Here is an 18,196-nt window from a genome sequence, read left to right as displayed (position 1 = left end):
ACTCATCTCAAGAGAACAGATAGTCTTGCTTTAAAGAAAAGAAAATTGGCCTGTAAAAGCTGAGTGACTTGGGCAAGAGGACACAGCTAGTAAGAGGTCACATGGAAACTAATCCAGTTTTTCTAACTCTTGGACCTCATTCTTCTCATGGCACCTAACTGCCTAAAAGAAATGGTTCAAAAGGCACATGAAAAATGAGACAAATTAGAATATAGCGTTTATGCCATGTAAACCAGTCACTGTTGTTATATCTTGACTGAGCTATTATAATAACCTCCTAACTCTTGTCCTCTTGTTCTTCTAATAGCAGCAAGAATATTTTTAAAATAAGTAAATAATGTCAGATCATTCCCTGATCCCCTCAACCACAGTGACTTTCCACTGAACTTAAAATGAAAGACAAACTTCTTATATTGCTTTGCAAGGTCCTCCCTGGGCTGGCTTTGCCCACCTCTCTGAGTTCTGTGCCCTGATGTCATCCAAGCCCTCATTCCCTGGGACCAGTTTCCCTCTGCCTGCTCTGCTGTCCCCCCACATCTCTGTGTGCCTCTCTCCTCCCTGTCAGGTCAGGTCTCTACTCAGATGGCTCCTCCTCAAAGAGATCTTCCCAGATCATTCAACGTGAGGACCATCCCTCTCATCCCCATCAGTCATTCTCTATCTTGGCCCCATCTTGACTCTTGACTTGTAAGCATCTTGCATATTTGATTATTATCTGTCTCTTGACAACAAAGTGAACACTCCCCCAGAGTCTGATTCCCCTAGGTTCTCTCCTCAGTACCCAGAAGAGAGCCTAGCTCATAGTCGGTTTTCAACACATATTTTTGAATGAGTAATCGCCGTTTGAAGTTGTTCTAAGGCAAATTAAAACCTTATTTTATTCCTTAAACTAATTTCTTTTCCTTTCCTGATTCTTACATACTTTTCAATTTTTAATACCTTTGGGAGGGGGCATGGCAAGGCCAGGATAGCCCCTTGCAATTTGAGCCAGAGGTGCTCTTTGGCAGACTGGCATGTGGCTGTCAGAGCCTTGGTGATAATGTCACTGAGAGGAATTACACTGTGGAAATTCACATAAGCAGGTGACAGTCCTGAATGTGCTCTTACCACCCGGGCTGGGAGTCACCCATTGTTGAGGCAGCCTTTCTTGGCTGAATGGGCCAAGCTGTTAGAGCTGGCTCTGGTCCTCCAGCCTGACAGCTGCCTTCTTTTTTCGCCAAGTCTTTCTTATGAGGTCCATGTTGGAAAGTCAGATGGTGAGCTCAGGTGGAGGTGGGACATGAAAGGTGGGGAGAAGTTTGTGCTTCATTGGACCAATTGGACATAGACTCTCAAATTCTGAAGTATTCTTTTTTCCTGTTCCTAAAAGCTAAAGTTACTTTTAGATTAGAACCTATCCATCACTGGTGCTTCAACATTATTCATTCATTTACTTATGGAATTCATTTGTATTCAACACTTATTTGAAGGCTATTATGTGCCAGGTGCAGTAAGAACTGGGGATACTTAGGTGACCAAAAAAGGCAAGATCTTGCTTGAATGGAGCTGCAGCGTAGAGGAGAAAGGCAGGTGCCGAAGCAGCACATAAAGAAGCAAGGCACTTTCAGGTAGTATGTGTTCTGAAGAAAGCAAAACAAAATATTGCGATGGAGGGTGACTGGGTAGGTAGGGTGGAGGCAAGTTTCAGACGTGTTAGTCAAGGAAGGCCTTGCTGAGACGATGATTTGAATGTTGAGAAGAGAGAGTCTTGTGGGAGTCTGAAGGAAGCACATTCCAGGTACTCAGGAACAAAAGTCAAAGCCTGGGAAGGAAATGAGCTTGATGTGTCTGAGGTAGAAAGGAAGCCAGGGCAGTTGGAAAACAATGAGATGAGAGAGAGGGACATGGTGAGATCAGAGAGGTAGGAATGGAAACGAATCTGTGGGGGCCTGCAGACCCTCGTGTTTTCTTACTAATTCACAGTGAACAGACCACCAGTCTTCTTGACTGTTGGACTGGAATAGCCATGGAAATCTAGGCTCTATGTCAATGAGAATGTCATTCGTTGTATTCACCGCTATATTTCCAGCATCCTGCATGTTTCCTGACACAGAGTAAGAACTCTTTATGTGTCTGTCAATGAACTAATGATGTAAAAGCCAAAATCTTATTTATGGAGCTCACATCTCAGTTCCATGTCAGTTCTGATGTGTCAGGACCCTCCGAGAAGACGAAAGCCGACAGGGATACCTGCCGCTCCGTCTCCAGCGGGCTCGTGAATGTGAGGGCGCACGGGACAATGGGTTTTGAAGTCGCATGACTCTAAGTCATTCAGATTTTCATGTGATCACTGTTTTAGCCCCTATTTTTGTAAACTTTGGATGCTTCTCTTCAGGGTATGCATGGGGACCTGAAAAAAACTCCTTCCTGAACCTAGACTTGTTACTTTTTCCTTCCAGAAGCAGCTTTGCAGTAATAAGAGTGCTTTTTTTTTTTTCCTATAGCACACTTTTGTTACAAAATGCTTCTGAACTACATGGAATACCTTGAAAAAGAGGTTTTACATAAATATATGCAAGTCACTGAAGCTATAATTATTTTTGAAAACAAAAAGAAAAGCATACTTTCAAAATTCAAAATTCAATGCATGGAGTTTTAACAAGAGAAATATAATTAATTTCACTGATACTTACTCAATTTTGATTCTCTCTCTACTTAGTCATTTCCAACGTTTTGGAGAACCAAGACGGCAAACGAAGTTACACGACTCCTCCCAGTATCATGCCTGACTTGTCCCATTGCTAATTACACACTTTGTCGAGGGACAGTAAATCATCTCTCCTTAAGCTGGGTCTTACTGAGGCAGAGAATGGGAATAACGGATTTTTCACTCTTTATTTATGTCCCATGATTTTTTAATCCAATCTAAAATTAAGTGTTAATTTATAGGGGTCTGCGAGAAAATAAATGCAAAATATAGCTTGAGTCTTTTTTACTGAAACACTCAAGAAATGGCACCTAACACAATGTACCAGTGAAACCATTTGATAGGGAGGTGAATTGCATTAGAAGTTCATCATTTTCTAATTTTGTTGGAACAAATCTTTATTTAAACCATAAGGAATATTGGGCACTTTGCCATATTGGGGATACAAAAATGGATCAAAATTACTACTCTTCATGAAGGCACAAGCAGTTAGGGGTTATTTTTTGAAAGAACATTTTTAAATGAGGTTTTCTTTCATAAAAGAGCCCCACAGACTGGACACCAAGAAAGTATAGTATTATAATGAGAAAAAGTGGCTTTTGTTTTCTTTGATGTAAAAAGAAAAAAAAGTCTCTCTGCCCCCTCCCCATGGTAAATTGAATTCAGCAACTAGCGATAAAATAGGTTCACTCTCTGGTTCCAAAACATATTAACTTTGTGGCCTTAGAAAAGTTACTTAATCTTTCCAAATCACAAGTTTGTTGTGTGAATAATAATAATAAGGTTTATCTACCTTGCAAATTTTTATGAGGATTAGCGGTAACTCTAACTTTGCATACCTGCCATGTAGTAGATTCTCAATTAAATGCTAGCTATTATCAACATCAGTATCATTCTGTTACATTTTAAAATACTGTTTACTCTTTAGTTTTGTTAGCAAATCCCTAGGTAAAGCTTCTTTCCTTTTCATTTATTCCAGAATCTACAATATCTGAAAAGGATTGCAGTTATGAAAAATGTCAGTTATTTTAACCATATTGATAATACACATGGCACATTCGTGACATTCATTTCTTAGTTATACTCCATATCCTGACTCAGAGTTCATAAAAGTTAGTTAACATTAGTACATCAATCAATAATCGAAGAGAAAATCTCTCTTCGCTAGAAAATTGGTTGACAAAAAAGGGTTCATAGTCAATTTTTGCTTTCCTCAAACATAAACTTCACATGACTTATGGTCTGTAGGTCATGTCTCCTCTAAATAGCCAGAATAAAACTAGCTGGATACTGTGCAGGGGTTCCCAAATCTGGCTATGCACTTGACTCGCCTGGAAAGTTTTTCTTTAAAAATGCATACTTACAGCTCCAGCCTTTATACATCAGAGTTTTTATGACTGGGCTCCAAAATCTTTATTTTTGAAAAGTTCCACTACTTGATTCTCGTTGCAGACAGACTTTAAAATGATCCCTGATTTTCCCCTCCTCTAGGGAATGGTTAGGAACCATGACTTGCTTATAACCTTCAGAATGCACCAGAGGTGTTGAGATACAACCTTCACGATACCTTACAAAAGATGATAACTTCTGCTTTAGCCACTGTTCCCTCTCTCTTGCTGCTTTGTTGTGAGATGGCCTGTGGGGAGGTCTACAAGGCCTCTGGCCAACAGCCAGTAATGTTGAGGACTTAAGTCCAACTAAATCCTGTCAACAATTACGGGAGCTTGGAAGCTGACCCACCCTAGTTGAGCCTCCAAATCAGGACCCATCCCTGGCTGACACCTTCACTATGGCTTCATGGAGGATCCAGCTAATCCATGTCCAGACCTCTGACCCACAAAAACTGGGAGATAATAAATGTGTGTTGCCTTAAGCAGCCAAGTTGGTGGTAATATTGTTACGCAGCAGTAGATAACCAATACAATTCTGAAATATAATCAGGATCAGAAACCAGTGCTCTGAAGCTTGGTGAGAGCAGAAGTAAGCTTGGTGTGTTTTTCCACTAATTTTTAATGACTACACATTAATTCTGATGGTGATGATGATGACTTATGATGATGATGGATTTTTATAAACATCCTTAGAGGTTTCCTTGAAGATTGGCAGTTATACAACACTGACTGATTTAATTTCTGGACTCAATGGAAAAGCCACAACTAAATTAGGATCTAAAATTTCAGTAGACTTTCCTTCCCTTGTCCAATGAACATGAGACTATTCTTTTGGGATCTGGAATCTCCCAAAAGTCTGTGGATAAGAAAAGCAAAGTTTCTCTTTTGTGTTCATGAACCCATAATTCCTACAAATTTGGCTAGGAATGAGACAAATCATTGGAAGCTTTCCTATCTTTGGTTGTTCTTACTAGAAAAAACAATCTTATTATCATCAGAGAAAACTCAATCATGTGGAAGCCAAAAAACATATTTGATTATAAATATTTAGTATCATGTTTTTATTAAGACAACTAAGTAATGTTGATCTGATTTATGTAACCACTTGTCATCTTTGTTAATTCTGATTATTACTTGGCTGATTCAGAATTTTTAAAGTCCTCACATTTTCATTATTGTTCTCCTTTTGAAAATGAAGAGTCTGTGATTCAAAGGGGTTAAAATAGTTTCTATTAGACTAACAAATAGCTCTGAATCAAGATAAGGAGGTAGCTCCTTCGAGGCTTATCCAGCGCTCTCTCCCCACTAGCTCGTTTCCGTCTTTAATTGTTTTACAACAGAGTTAAGCCAGCTTCTTATTGCTTGGTATGTAACAAATTATAAAATAGAGTTCACAATAAGTGGATGATATGATTTTGCTTTAAAATAAGTAGTCAGAATGTGTGTACTTTAGAGACTAGAAGTATTCAGAAAGTTGTTATTAGAATATTATATGAAACTAAAAACTATTCAAACATGTATGCACGTGAAGAACTTATTGTTTTGACCTCTGTGTTTAGCATTATTTACTAAAGACAAATACATTTTCTTAAGCAGCTAGAAAGTGATACAAGTTTTGGCATCAGTAGTCTTTGAGCTCCTTGGCTCACTGTAGCTGAAAAATGAGGTCTAAAAAAGTTTCCAAAGCCCTGACCAATGTTAGAGTCTGGCCCTTTTATGATCAAGTGATCTTTTCAGCTTTAATGGGAAAAATGAATCATTGTTAAAAGATAATCTCGTCACACGGCAGCCAGAAAGGTGCAATATCAGTGATTTGACTTACCAAAAAACCGCTCTGTGAAATGGGATAAAGCACATAACACAGTTTGTTTTGTTGTTGCTGTGGTTGGCGGTGAGAGGGAAGCAGGCTTAAGGAAATACCTCGTTTTAAAAATAATAAGAGGGCAATATAAACTCACTTAATAGAAAAATGAGTGGACTTGATACAAGGGCTATTTTATGAGAACAGAACTAGAAGTTTAGAAATCCTTTTCCAGATCTTTTTCTGTTTCATCCAATTGCTTATTTCATGATGAAACTGCCAATTGTTCACATTCTTTCTCTCTTTCTCCTTCTTTTATTCAATTTTTGATGCTGCAAGTAATATGAAAAGCACAGGGATAACTACTAAAGGTAATGCTTTGCTTTCTTTGCTTTGTGGTACAAATCTATATAAAAGTAGTTTAGATATAGTTGGAACATAAAATTGTTTCTCTAATAGTTTATTTTCAATGGAGCTTATTCTTAGCATGTTCAAAATAAGCAAATCCATCTCTTTAAGCCAATATTTAATTTGGATTATTATGCCAATAAGATCTGGGTGAATAAAGATATGCAAAGTACAAGACTGTAAATTAATGAGAAAAAAATCCTCTTCCATTTAAAAATAACACACACACAATCATATGCACACACACACGTACACACACCCACATACCCAATTAAGATTCCTGGCCATGTAGATTTATGGCATTTATATATTTTGTTCCTCCGGGTGTGAAAAAGTGAAGGAGGGTGTCCCTGAGAATGTTCCTTTAAATTATTTTTCTATATACGGAAAACATGTCTAAAATCCTGGTAAGAAGTAACTTCCTCCAGTTCAGAGAAATGCTTAGAGGGAACGTTTGTTATTGTGTACTAAGAAACACCAGTTCGGAAAATTCCCATTCAGTTCTCCCCTCAGTGCTTCATGGCCCTCCCATGGGCTCCTGGGCATGAGAAGCTTCACAGTTAATAGTTTCCAAAAAGGATATCAATTTCCCTTGTCCCCTTTTTTAAAAGGTGAAAAAGAACAGCTAACTAATACCAAAGAGAGTCTGAACCAAATTTGGAGTTTGGGCAATAAGCTAGATGGGCTGCCCAGACCACAGTTTTGATGTCAGAAGGAGGGGGGGGTTCAGACTGGTTCAACTCTTAAGGCCCACTGTCAAAAGTGCTCAAGACAGTTACGCAGCTTCCTCAATGCTAAAGTCTGCCCTTTGTAAAAGTACCCCCACGCAAGAAAACCGTCAGGTCACAGATCATTCCAGAGAATCAACACAGTGTCACAGGCTGATGACAAGTTGACATCTAAAGTTATAGATCAGTTTTCTTTGGGGGACGCCCTCACAGAATGGAAGATTGGCATCAGCAAAATGTCACTGAAGGCTGTCACCAAATACAACAAACAAGGCAGAGCACTGCTCACTAATGCATCAACAGCCCAGTAAGGCTAGAATTCTTGATGCCTTTCCTGCAGGTTGCAACAGAATATTGTGCTGAAGTAGCTCCTTGGTCCGAACATAGATACATAAAGCCCTATGGAGAATGGCAGTGCCGGCTTCTTCCTAACTAAGGTGTTGGGTGTTTTCCCAGGCATTTTTCTTTCCTGAAAAGTTATAGCCAAACTCTTGTGACAGTACTTGTCACTCACATAAACCAGAAAACAGAAAGTCACGAATGAGCTCATAAAACAGGAAAAGCCTTCTCTCCACTTTTGTAAGGCAGGAATCAACAATTAACGCATGGGAAATGCCGCATCATGGCAGCGGTCTGCATCAGAGGCTCTGAGACAGAGACCTGGGATCCAGTCCTAGCTCCCTCACTTACTGCTTTATAACCTTGGGACATTATTTAACTTTTCTGAGCCTCGGGTTCCTCAGCTTTAAAATGGGAACAATAATAGCACACATTCTATGGACTGATAGAAACGACTAAGTTAAATGATATAAGTTAGGCACTTAATACAGTGCCTGGCACATAATAAATTATGAAAATATGTTAGCTGCTTTTATAATAATAATTACTATTATCATCAACATTACTAGTTGTAATTAGGAAATGCTTTTCAAAAGTGATCACTTTGAATTTAACTTGTATGCCATCTGATCTGGAAGTATAATAAGGGTATCCAATTTCTACTGATTTAGTGAGTCAAACAGAAAACCAAAACAAATTGAATCATTCAACTGGTGTATTTAGAATTGCTGATGATTATAGCATTCAAGAAAGTTAGTGAAATACATAAATTGCAATTAAACTGTTCTTGAAAATCCCCAAAATCAGTTTTCATTTGTCTAGTCTAATAGTGGGTAGGGCTTGTTCATTTTTAAAATGTACATTCAGAACCTTCTAAAAAGGAAACATTGTGAAATGTGAATATGGAGGAGATAAAAGGTGTTACTACAAAGAGGGTATGCCCAAATCATCTCTGCTTCATCTTCGAATACAAAAAAAAAAAAAAAAAATATATTGCATTCACATACCTCTATGTTTTTCATGGAATTACCACTCTACTGCTACTCTATTTCATTGCGTGTACACACACACACACACACACACACACACACACACACACACAAACACACACAGAGGGGAGGGCACAGTGTGCACATTCAGCCTCTGCATCCAGCACTAACTCTCTTCTACGGCAGCTCTGCTCCACATGTGGAAGCAGGGGAAGGTATGGTGTTAGTACCAAGGTATGAGTTCACTCCTGAAATTTCATTCACAGGATAATCTGATTAGTAAAATTTGAGAGAGGCTGCTATATGCATATCTTTTATCATCTAATGCAAAAAACTCCACAACATAGCTTGGCCAAAATCACCAGTATCAAAGGTCCTAATACAGCATAATTTGCTTTGAATGTGTTGCATTCTGACAGTGCTATAAACCAGGGAGACAGTTTACTGACAATTCTGTGCTACCAGATACCAACCCAGGCCTCTGTCCAGCTTTACATTGTCAACTCTTACGGAAACATGAGCAGTTACACAGTCCCAGAGGATGCTGAAGTTTGGATTGCAAAAGATGAGATGGACAAATTTCATATTTTCATTGCAGATTTCTTTTTTGCCTTTTCAAACTGCTGAGCATAATTTTTTTAAAGGCAGGAAATGCAACTAGTATTTGTTTCTAGCATGGCTTCTGTTTTGAGATTTCTTCTTTGTAGAAGAAATGTGTTGCCCAGCTGTCTAGAATCCAAATCAGGATATGGTTTCAGTATGAAATATATTGCAAGAATGATTTTAGCTGGTTATAGACAGGAATAGTCATAGAGTTGGGGCTATTCTATCTTTTAACCACAGAGAGGGTACTCTGGTTCAGTCCAGTGGGGGCCAATGTGAAGTCATGAGGTAAAGTCTAGTTCTGTTTTTTTTTTGTCCAGAAAGGAGAGTAACTGTGAAAGAGTTTCATATTAGTGAACTAACAGAGTAAACAGATTATCGGTTATAGAGATTCTTAGAAATACGAATCATGTGGCCATGGCATAAAGTACTGCAGTTAACACGTAAAAGGATAGTTCAGCCCAAAGTGAACTGCTGGAGGGGTTAGTGATTCTCAGTATCGATACTTCTCCCCTTTGCAACACACATGCACGCACACACACACACACACACACATACGCACACAGACAGATACACACCACTCAACAAATATTAATTAAGAGCTCCCTGTATGGAAGTTCTAGGGCTACAACTGGTTAGTGAGGGGAGATGCAAGGATGATTTAAGTTCTACCTTTTTAGGTGTATGAAGATTTGTGGAGGAAACAGATATTTCCACTAATGTCCTCTTTTTTTATTCCAAGACTTTCACATTTTAATGTTTCTGAAATATAATCACTGAGTAGATTTGACAAAATTCTCTCTAAAAGATGGCTTTAAATCTCAGGGTCTTATAATAGCTGGACTTTTAGAAGTTAGATATGCCTGTACTAATAGCGTACTTAACTACCCAGCACAATGGGCACACAGAGGAAGAATCTGACTGAAGGAACGTTGCAGGCTTCCTGTAGAAAATTACTTATAATCCGGGCCTTTAGTATAAGGACAAATCTGACCAGGCAGGAAACTTGTGTATGTGGCATGGGAAGGAAAAGATAGGAGGGTATTGAAAATAGATGGATGAGAGTATGCAAAGGCATTAAGAAATACAACAGAATGCAAATATGGAAGAGCAGTTAGGAATGCATTCTGAAATAAATTCAGAGGACCTGCAACTGGCTAGAATTTAGCTGGAAAGCCAGATTATGAAGACTTTGTGTCAATTCTCCTGAAGGCAAGAAGACATCACTGACTGTTTTTAAATGAAAGGGAATCTTACATGTATTAAACGACTAACATGAATCTGTTGTATTACTGAGGGATTACCACATACTATCTCATTTTATTCTCACAAATGTTTCCAAGATATTTCCTTCCAGTTTTTACCGATAAGAAACCGAGTATAGGGAGGTATATAAACCAAGAATATAAAATGCCAAGGGCCCAAGAAAGGAGTGCCTGGATTTTACGCCACATATCTAATTGTAAACCTATAAGCTATCTATAACACCATCTAAAGATGTTTTAGCCTTCCTTTTTTTTTCTTCAATATTTCCTATTTTTTTAAAAATTTTTTTAATGCCTTTCTAAAGGAAGTTTTAGGTTTACAGAAAAACTGAACAGAAAGTACATAGTTCCCAGATACTCGCCTTAACCCTGTCCATCCCCCTACAATTTCCCGTTAGTAGCAGCTTGCATTAGTGTGGTACGTTTATTACAATTGGTGAGCCAATATTTGTGCATTATTGTTAACTAAAGTCCATAGTTTATATTACAATTCACTCTTAGTGTTGTATATTATGTAGATTTTGACAAATGTATGATATGTGTCCACTATTACAATATCAAACAGAGTAGTTTCATAGCCCTAAAAATCCCCTGTGCTCACTTATTCATCCTTCTCTCCCCTCTGATCTTTTACTGTCTCCATAGTTTTACCTTCTCCAGAATGCTCTGTAGTTGAGACAATCCAGTATGTAGCCCTTTCAGAGTGGCTTCTTTCACTTAGCAATATGCATTTAAGTTTCCTCCAAGTCTTTTTTTGATATGATAGCTCATTTCTTTTTATCACTGAATAATATTCCATTATATGGATGTATCATGGTTCGTTTTTCCATTCACCAATTGAAGGACATCTTGGTTGCTTTCAAATTTTACCAATTATGAATAAAGCTGCTGGAAATATCTGTGTGCCATTTTTTTGTAGAGACATAAGTTTTGAACTCACTTGGATAAATGCCAAGGAGCATAATTGCTGGATAATATGGTAAGAATGTTTATTTTCGTAAGAAACTGCCAGGCTATTTTCCGAATTAGCTGTACTATTTTCCATTTCTACCAGCATGAATGAGAGTTCCTGTTGCTCCACATCTTTGCCAGCATTTGGTGGTGTCAGTGTTTTAAATTTTAGCATTAAAATGCTGGTATTTAGTGTTTAAAATTTTTAGAAATTTTAAATTTTCCAATAGGCTTATAGTAGTATTTCATTGTTATTTTAGTTTGTAATTCTTTGATGATATGTGTATTTCCTAATTTTTAATTCTTTTATTTACCTGTTATATGGTTTTCTAACATCTGTGATTTTGATTACTACATTTTCCACCATTCATTTATCAACATTTATGAAGTGTGTATTAATATGCCAGGTACATTTTTCAAAGTTAGGTTATGCTTTTCTTTTACTCTTTTATTATTATCTTCTTCACTTTAATTTGCCACATTTCCCACTTGTTGTTTATTTCACACAAACTAATAGTTGGTCCCTCTCTTTGATTCTATTCATCTCCAAGTAAACTGTCTATCTTTCACTTCTCCAGAGATAATTGTTTAATTTCTTCAACTTTCTCTTTCTCCCTTCAAAGCTTTTATCATTATTTATTCATAATACATACAGCAGAGAGTTTGAAATATTATTAGAGATGAAACTGCTTGTAAAAAGTTCTGAAGTGAAGAAATCGCTTACCTTGGTTGACAATAAATCTTAACTTCTGTATTGTTGCCAGATTGCCACTGACTCGATATATTCCATCAACATCTAGACCTGAAAACAAACGGGCATGTTTTATATTCACTCATACAAGAATTGAGATGGTAGAAGAAAAACAAACTAATAATTATGGGAAAGAAGGAAGCAGTAAATCACCACCATCTCTTCCTCACAGAGAAAACAAATTTCTATGTCCTAAACCAGGCAATCATCAATATTTTAATCCAAATAAACTAATCATGAAGTTCAGTGACAGCTAATCATTAACAGATCTGAGTGTAGTTGAACCATAAAAGAGCAGTAGGTAGCACAGGATTTCACAGTATAGTTAAGACTTATTCCCAAGGAAAAGACAAGAATGAAGCTGGGGTGGGGTGGGGGGTGACCTTCATGTATATGCGAATCATTGACCCTTTTTGGAACGTCAAACTAACGCAAGGTACTTGTGAAGTCTCCCTTCCTTCCTTCCCTTCTTCTCTCTCGTTTACTCCCTTCCTCTCTCTTCTCTTCTACCCTCTCCATCCCCCTCCCCTTTACTCTTATTCTGCTCCATTCTATCTTATTCTATTCCTAGGGATTCCATTCCATTTCCATTGTTTCATTCTCATTTTCCTGTAATCAAGAAACTGTAGCATAACATGTATTGTTCTGATTATATGACTACAGAAAGAAAATTCTACTTCAGATGAAGAACTAGTTTGATAATCCGTAGTGTACTGCAGGTAATGGGGTGCTCCATTATGGAGGACAAAATAGAAAGAAACCCTTGACAAATGGTGACATTAGTTTCAGATTATTTTAAAATTAGTCATCTGTAATTCAAAATAACTTATCCTGGTAGTGGGTTTGGATAATCAACCACTTGTTTTCCATATTTTTATTTATAGCATGTGGTTATTGCCATGACCCAGTTATCAAAAAGATGAAGAAACAGGAAAGTGAAAAGAGAAACACTTCAAACACTATTATTGTCAATAAGAAATGTTGATAACATAATTTTAGTGTTGGGATTGCATATTCCTCGATGTGTCTAGGCCCTCAGAGAGGCCTAGTACCAGCTAATGTAGAGGTCAGTATCTCAGTAGTTTCTCTAGGGAGGTGGTGTAGCACCACCGTTAAACATTGAAATTCACAATAGTAAGTATTAAGTCAATTGGTAGAAATTATTGTCATTGCATAACAGGATAAAGTCCTTGTAAACCCTTCACTGACATGAAATAAGCTCCTTTACCATCTCTGTTTTTACATACTTTACAGTAGGAACATTTCTGCTGTTGCACAAAATATATTATCAGTAGGTTAGGGTAGAGTAACATAATGCATAATACTAGTATTAGTGGCATACTTGAAAGACATCATTCAGTAATTTTTAAGACATTATTTTTTTAGAGCAGTTTGAAGTTCACATCAAAACTGAAGGAAAGGTACAGAGATTTCCCATATACCTGTTACTCCTATACATGCATAGCCTCCCCCCCATGGTCAACATCCCCCACCAGAGTGGTACATTTGTTAAAAGTGATGAAACTACACTGACAGACACATCCACAGTGCATCATATACATTAGGGTTCTGTTTTGCTGTTGTATATTCTGTGGGTTTGGACAAATATAATGACATGTATCCATCATTATAGTATCATATATGGTATTTTCACTGCCTTAAAAATCCTCTATGCCCCATCTATCCATCCTCACTATGGTGTTTACTCTTCCACATAATAAGTTGTATATAACGTCAATAAAATGGAATCGCCATTAACAAACGTATTAATTGGTGTGAGTTTTGTAGTTCTAGAATAACCTCTGTCCCTTCCTGAGAGCTATGAATCTATGAACTTGTGACAAATTGAGGTGAGGTTGGACACCTACTACTATGTGGTGACATAATTATAAATTTATAAATTTATACATTTATAAAAATCAAATGCATTCTTTTTTCCTGACGCACAAATTAACTCCATTAATCAAAGGCACTCCAGTTTGTTTTTAAGTACAATATGCATTTGACAACTTAAATATGACAGTCATCTTAATTAAAACTTTCCTAACATTTGGTTTTTAGTTTCAGTATTGGACCATGTTGGTTTTCAATTTATGCACATGTGCTCAGAACTTTATAATTTATCAACAATTTTCTTTTTTGCTTTGTCATTAGATAGTGTTTGGTACTTAGCTTTAACTATATAATTTTAAATAGGGTTATTGATTTTTAAAATATTAAAATTTACTCATTCAAGTAAGTGTGTCCCTTTCAAGGTTTTCCCTCTTGGGGGTATGTGTAATTTTTCTGAATGTGTCACCATTAGGGAGAATATTTTGAAATTCTTTTCTAAAATGCTCATCAGTGGCTCCATATTGTCTATAGAAAAATGTTTATTGATGACAAATTTGGGGTCTTTGGTGATAGTTTTTGCTTTAGAAATAGTCAAAGGTCATTCAGAACCACGAATATTGAATAATGTCATCTTGTTTGCCATCACAAAGTTCCACCAAATGAAAGTGGTCTTGATTTTTTTCCGTGAGTTTTCAGTTGCTCTGAAGGGATTTGAGAAAAAGAATATCTTGGAAAACAGAAACATTGATGGAACACACAGGTCTACATTCCCCAAATGAGAAATCTTAATATATGTTTTTTAAAAAAAATCAATCAAATTAGCCCTGTTTAAAACAATGATTAAAGATGAAGTGTCAATTAACAACTACTATAATAAAAAGTGAGAAGACTTACCATGTATTTTTTAAATTAATTTTTGTTTTGCTAATTAGTTGGATCTTTATCAAAGGTCAACAGTAAACAAAATTATTTGAATTCCAACAACACTGCATTGCAATAAAGGACCTTACTTAAGCCTCATTTGAATAAGCATACCTCGTTCGATGTATAAAATCAAGTGCATTTCTATTTTGAAGCAGAATTCTTTCTTTTCTAGTATTATTTTTTATGTTATTGAAATGCATATGTTGCCTAGAGTTGTAAGCTGAATTTCCATTACTGAAATTCCCCAGTATCTAAAGACTTTTTTCTCTTCTAGAAATTTAAAGTTACAACATAGGAAGTACCACTTTGATCTTTTATAAATTTCAGTAGGATTTTTTTTAAGTTCAGTAATCAAAAACATTTGAAAGAGCAGTATGGGTTGGATATATTACGTATGAGAAATTGGAAAGCACTATACTGTTCAAACAAAGCAGCCTCATCCTAAATTAATAACCCAATTTTCTTTTGGAATAAAAGGAGGGGAGGCTGGGGATGGAGACAGGGTGGGTAACTCAGACCAGCGCGACCACTGTGGTTGTAGAACTAAGTCACGGTAGAGAAATTGCTTTGTGGCTTAAGATGGAAACCAGAAAGTAAGAAGGAGTAAAGCAAAATGCATTAGATGCAATTTGAATCTAACTTGACACAACTTCCAAGCCCTTTAGATTCAGAGATATCAGCACCATATATCTTGCAAAAGATAACAATTTCTGACGTTAGTGGCTCCTGCTTTGAATGGCTCATGGTCCCCTGCTCTCATACTTTTTAAATTACATAAGTAGAGTGAAAATGACAAAGTACATATCAAAAAGGAGGGTATTACATTTTGCAAAATAATCTGGAACATATCAATGAATTTCAGCAGTTATAAATTTTATAGGTACAGTCTTGAAGTTAATTAGCTTTCCCCTGAATGGCTCACAGAATGGCAAACCCTAAGTCCTGGGAACTGAACCTGAATCATAGTGATTCACGTGCATCCTCTTTTTGCTCCCAGAACTTTGAAAGTTATGCCAAACCAAACCAATGTAAATTGGTGGATTTGGACATCCTTTTCATGGCCACATTATCCTTGCTGGATTGGAAACTACTTATTTTGGAAATATAATTAGACCTCTTATGATTTTTAAATGAGCAATGTCTTCAAGGTACCTATGTTGTGCTTTGGTGAAGTTTGGAGAAAATCACTTTGGGAGGTACTTCTTTCAAGAAAATACCATGACTGTAAACGCTGACAGGAATTTTGCCTTTTATGCTAAAAATACTTTGGGAACACAACGAAACTAAAACATTTTACATTAATTTTGATCAGGACAGCATTAATGTGAGGTTAATGAAAAATTCTCTGAAGAAACAGACGTTCACTGAAATGTTGTTTATTTGCTCCTCATCAGCTGACCTTCTTGAGTTTCAAAATAGTGTTTACTGTTGACAGAAATCACCGGGTATTGCTGTAGGGGATTTTCAAAAGTCTTCCCTCCTATTTTTTTCCTGAAGAAGCTTAGACTAGGATAGACACACAATTAGGAGTTATTAGACCAAATGGTGGTCTAAACCCAGTGGAAAGAATGCAGCTGTTATGAGTAATTCCCACCATAAATCTTAAGACACTTTCCAAAAAGAAGTCTAAGAGACCAGCACTATTTCCAGAGTTGACTGGCTTATCTGCCAAAATATAGGCATTTTTTAACAATGCAGATGAGCCTGTTAAAAAATAGTTGCAAACTGTGAACTAGGTAACATTCTTGGTAGCTCGAATGATGGACAACCCAGGAAGATGTAGAGTTTGAGCCTGGCTGAGAGGTGTGCCCAAAAAGTCTGCTTGTTTTTCTTCACTGTAACAAAATGCATCTGAACCTCTGGAGTCTGAAATGTGGGCTGGGAATTTTTTGCACAGTCTCTCTCCTGAGATTTATGGTGCTTCCTAATTCCTAGGAGGCCAGAGCTACCACAAGAAGAGTCATTCTCGCAATACTTTGGTTTTTTGGCTTCTCCCTCTGGCAAGAACAGTTGTGCGCAGGAACACCCAGACTGCTCCCAAAAAGTGCTGTTCATTTCTTTCTCCATCTTTCTGAAGGTCCAGCTTGATTTCAGAGCTGAACATGAGGAGAGGTTCTGTGTCATTCTGAGGGCACACATTTTCTCCACCATTACATGAGAGTGTTTACAGCTTTATATTTCTACTTTACCCAATCTCAGTAACTGAGTGTATAACTGTAAACTCTTTCTAAATTTAATTTCTACATTGGCTCAATGGCTGGCATTTATCCAGTATCTCTTGTTGGCTTTATTTATTACTATTTTCTTGTCAGATATCCATCCTTCAAGAATGACTACCTTAGTAGCTGACACAATTCTGATTGTCAAACAAGAATGATTTTATTCTATGTGAAAACCTTATGACTTTATAATAACCATTTTAAAAAGAGGTTTTTTTTTGTTGTTTGTTTGTTTGTTTTACTATAGAGGCAATGTACTTCCCTGGTAAAAATTAAAATTAAACCACATAGGAATATACAAAGGAAACTAGCTATCTCATCCAGCCTTTCCAAGACAGTCATTGTTAACAGTTCTGCTTTAGTACTTTTTGTGGTTACTCATTTTACGTTAATGTATCACATTTCTGTTTATTAATCTGTTAACTTTAAATGGTATATTTCACTGCCTATCAGAAAAGATAAAGAGTTTATAGTTTTTACCACTTACCTATGTACCCTCTTTCTCTTTGTTATTATTAGTTACTTTTGTCTATCTTAACATATCAAATTACCTCTGTGTATAAAAAAAGAAGGAATTTGGTGCATTTACTTTTCCTTCCCTTTCTCGTCTCCCTCATAACTTCCAGTCATACTCTTTATGTTATTGCTTATGTTCTCAAAGTTTAGAACATTTTATTTTATTCCTTATAAATATTTTGTGTCTTATCTATGGGTTAATGGTAGTGACTATTAAAAAAAAATGAGAGTGATTGGGCTCAACAGTAAAATTTTGTTTCACGGAGATCTCCCCCAAATCAAGGTCTAACGTAACTTCTTCCCTTCTAGGTGCCTTCATTTCCCCAGATGAACCACTGCCCAGTAGAACTTTCTGTGATAGTGAAAATGTTCTATATGATCTGTGCAGACCAGGAGGCACTGGCCACATACGGCTGGCTGCTGAACACTTGAAATGTGGTTAATGCAAATGAACAACTGAATTATTTTATCCTATTTTAAATAACTCAACCACATGTGGCTTGTGACCACTTTATTGGATAGCGCAGCTCTCAGTCAGAGTCAACTACTGCTCCTCTCTCACATTCTACTATTATTTTTTCTTGGATTTATTTTTTTAAGGGTCCTTTTTTTCATAAAAGTATGTAGTTGGTAACTTTTTTATTTCTGCTATCTCAACGACTGTTTTGTTTTGCTTAATATTTAATTGTTGATTATGTATTTGAGTTTTATAATTTTTTTAACTTTTGTGACTTTGAAAAATATGTTCTGTTATCTTCTAGCATCTCTGCTGTTAAGTCTGGTATCAGGTTG

At 36.7% G+C, this 18,196-nt stretch overlaps 1 protein-coding gene across 3 annotated transcripts in view; it reads right to left on the bottom strand.

Annotated features, from left to right (window-relative positions):
- The window catches only part of ARHGAP15 (Rho GTPase activating protein 15), a 575,155-nt gene that overhangs the window by 167,738 nt on the left and 389,221 nt on the right, over positions 1 to 18,196 (bottom strand). For all 3 annotated transcript variants that reach the window (XM_074363591.1, XM_074363590.1, XM_074363592.1), the window contains one exon: positions 11,886 to 11,963. In XM_074363591.1, coding sequence (XP_074219692.1) covers positions 11,886 to 11,963 — 78 coding nt within the window. The remainder of the gene's footprint in view (positions 1 to 11,885; positions 11,964 to 18,196) is intronic.

The sequence above is a fragment of the Camelus bactrianus genome, chromosome 5 (genome assembly GCF_048773025.1).
Source record: "Camelus bactrianus isolate YW-2024 breed Bactrian camel chromosome 5, ASM4877302v1, whole genome shotgun sequence".
NCBI classification, from domain to species: domain Eukaryota; kingdom Metazoa; phylum Chordata; class Mammalia; order Artiodactyla; family Camelidae; genus Camelus; species Camelus bactrianus.
The sequence above is the reverse complement of the archived record's forward strand: the minus strand, read 5'-3'. Positions and strand labels throughout refer to the sequence as shown.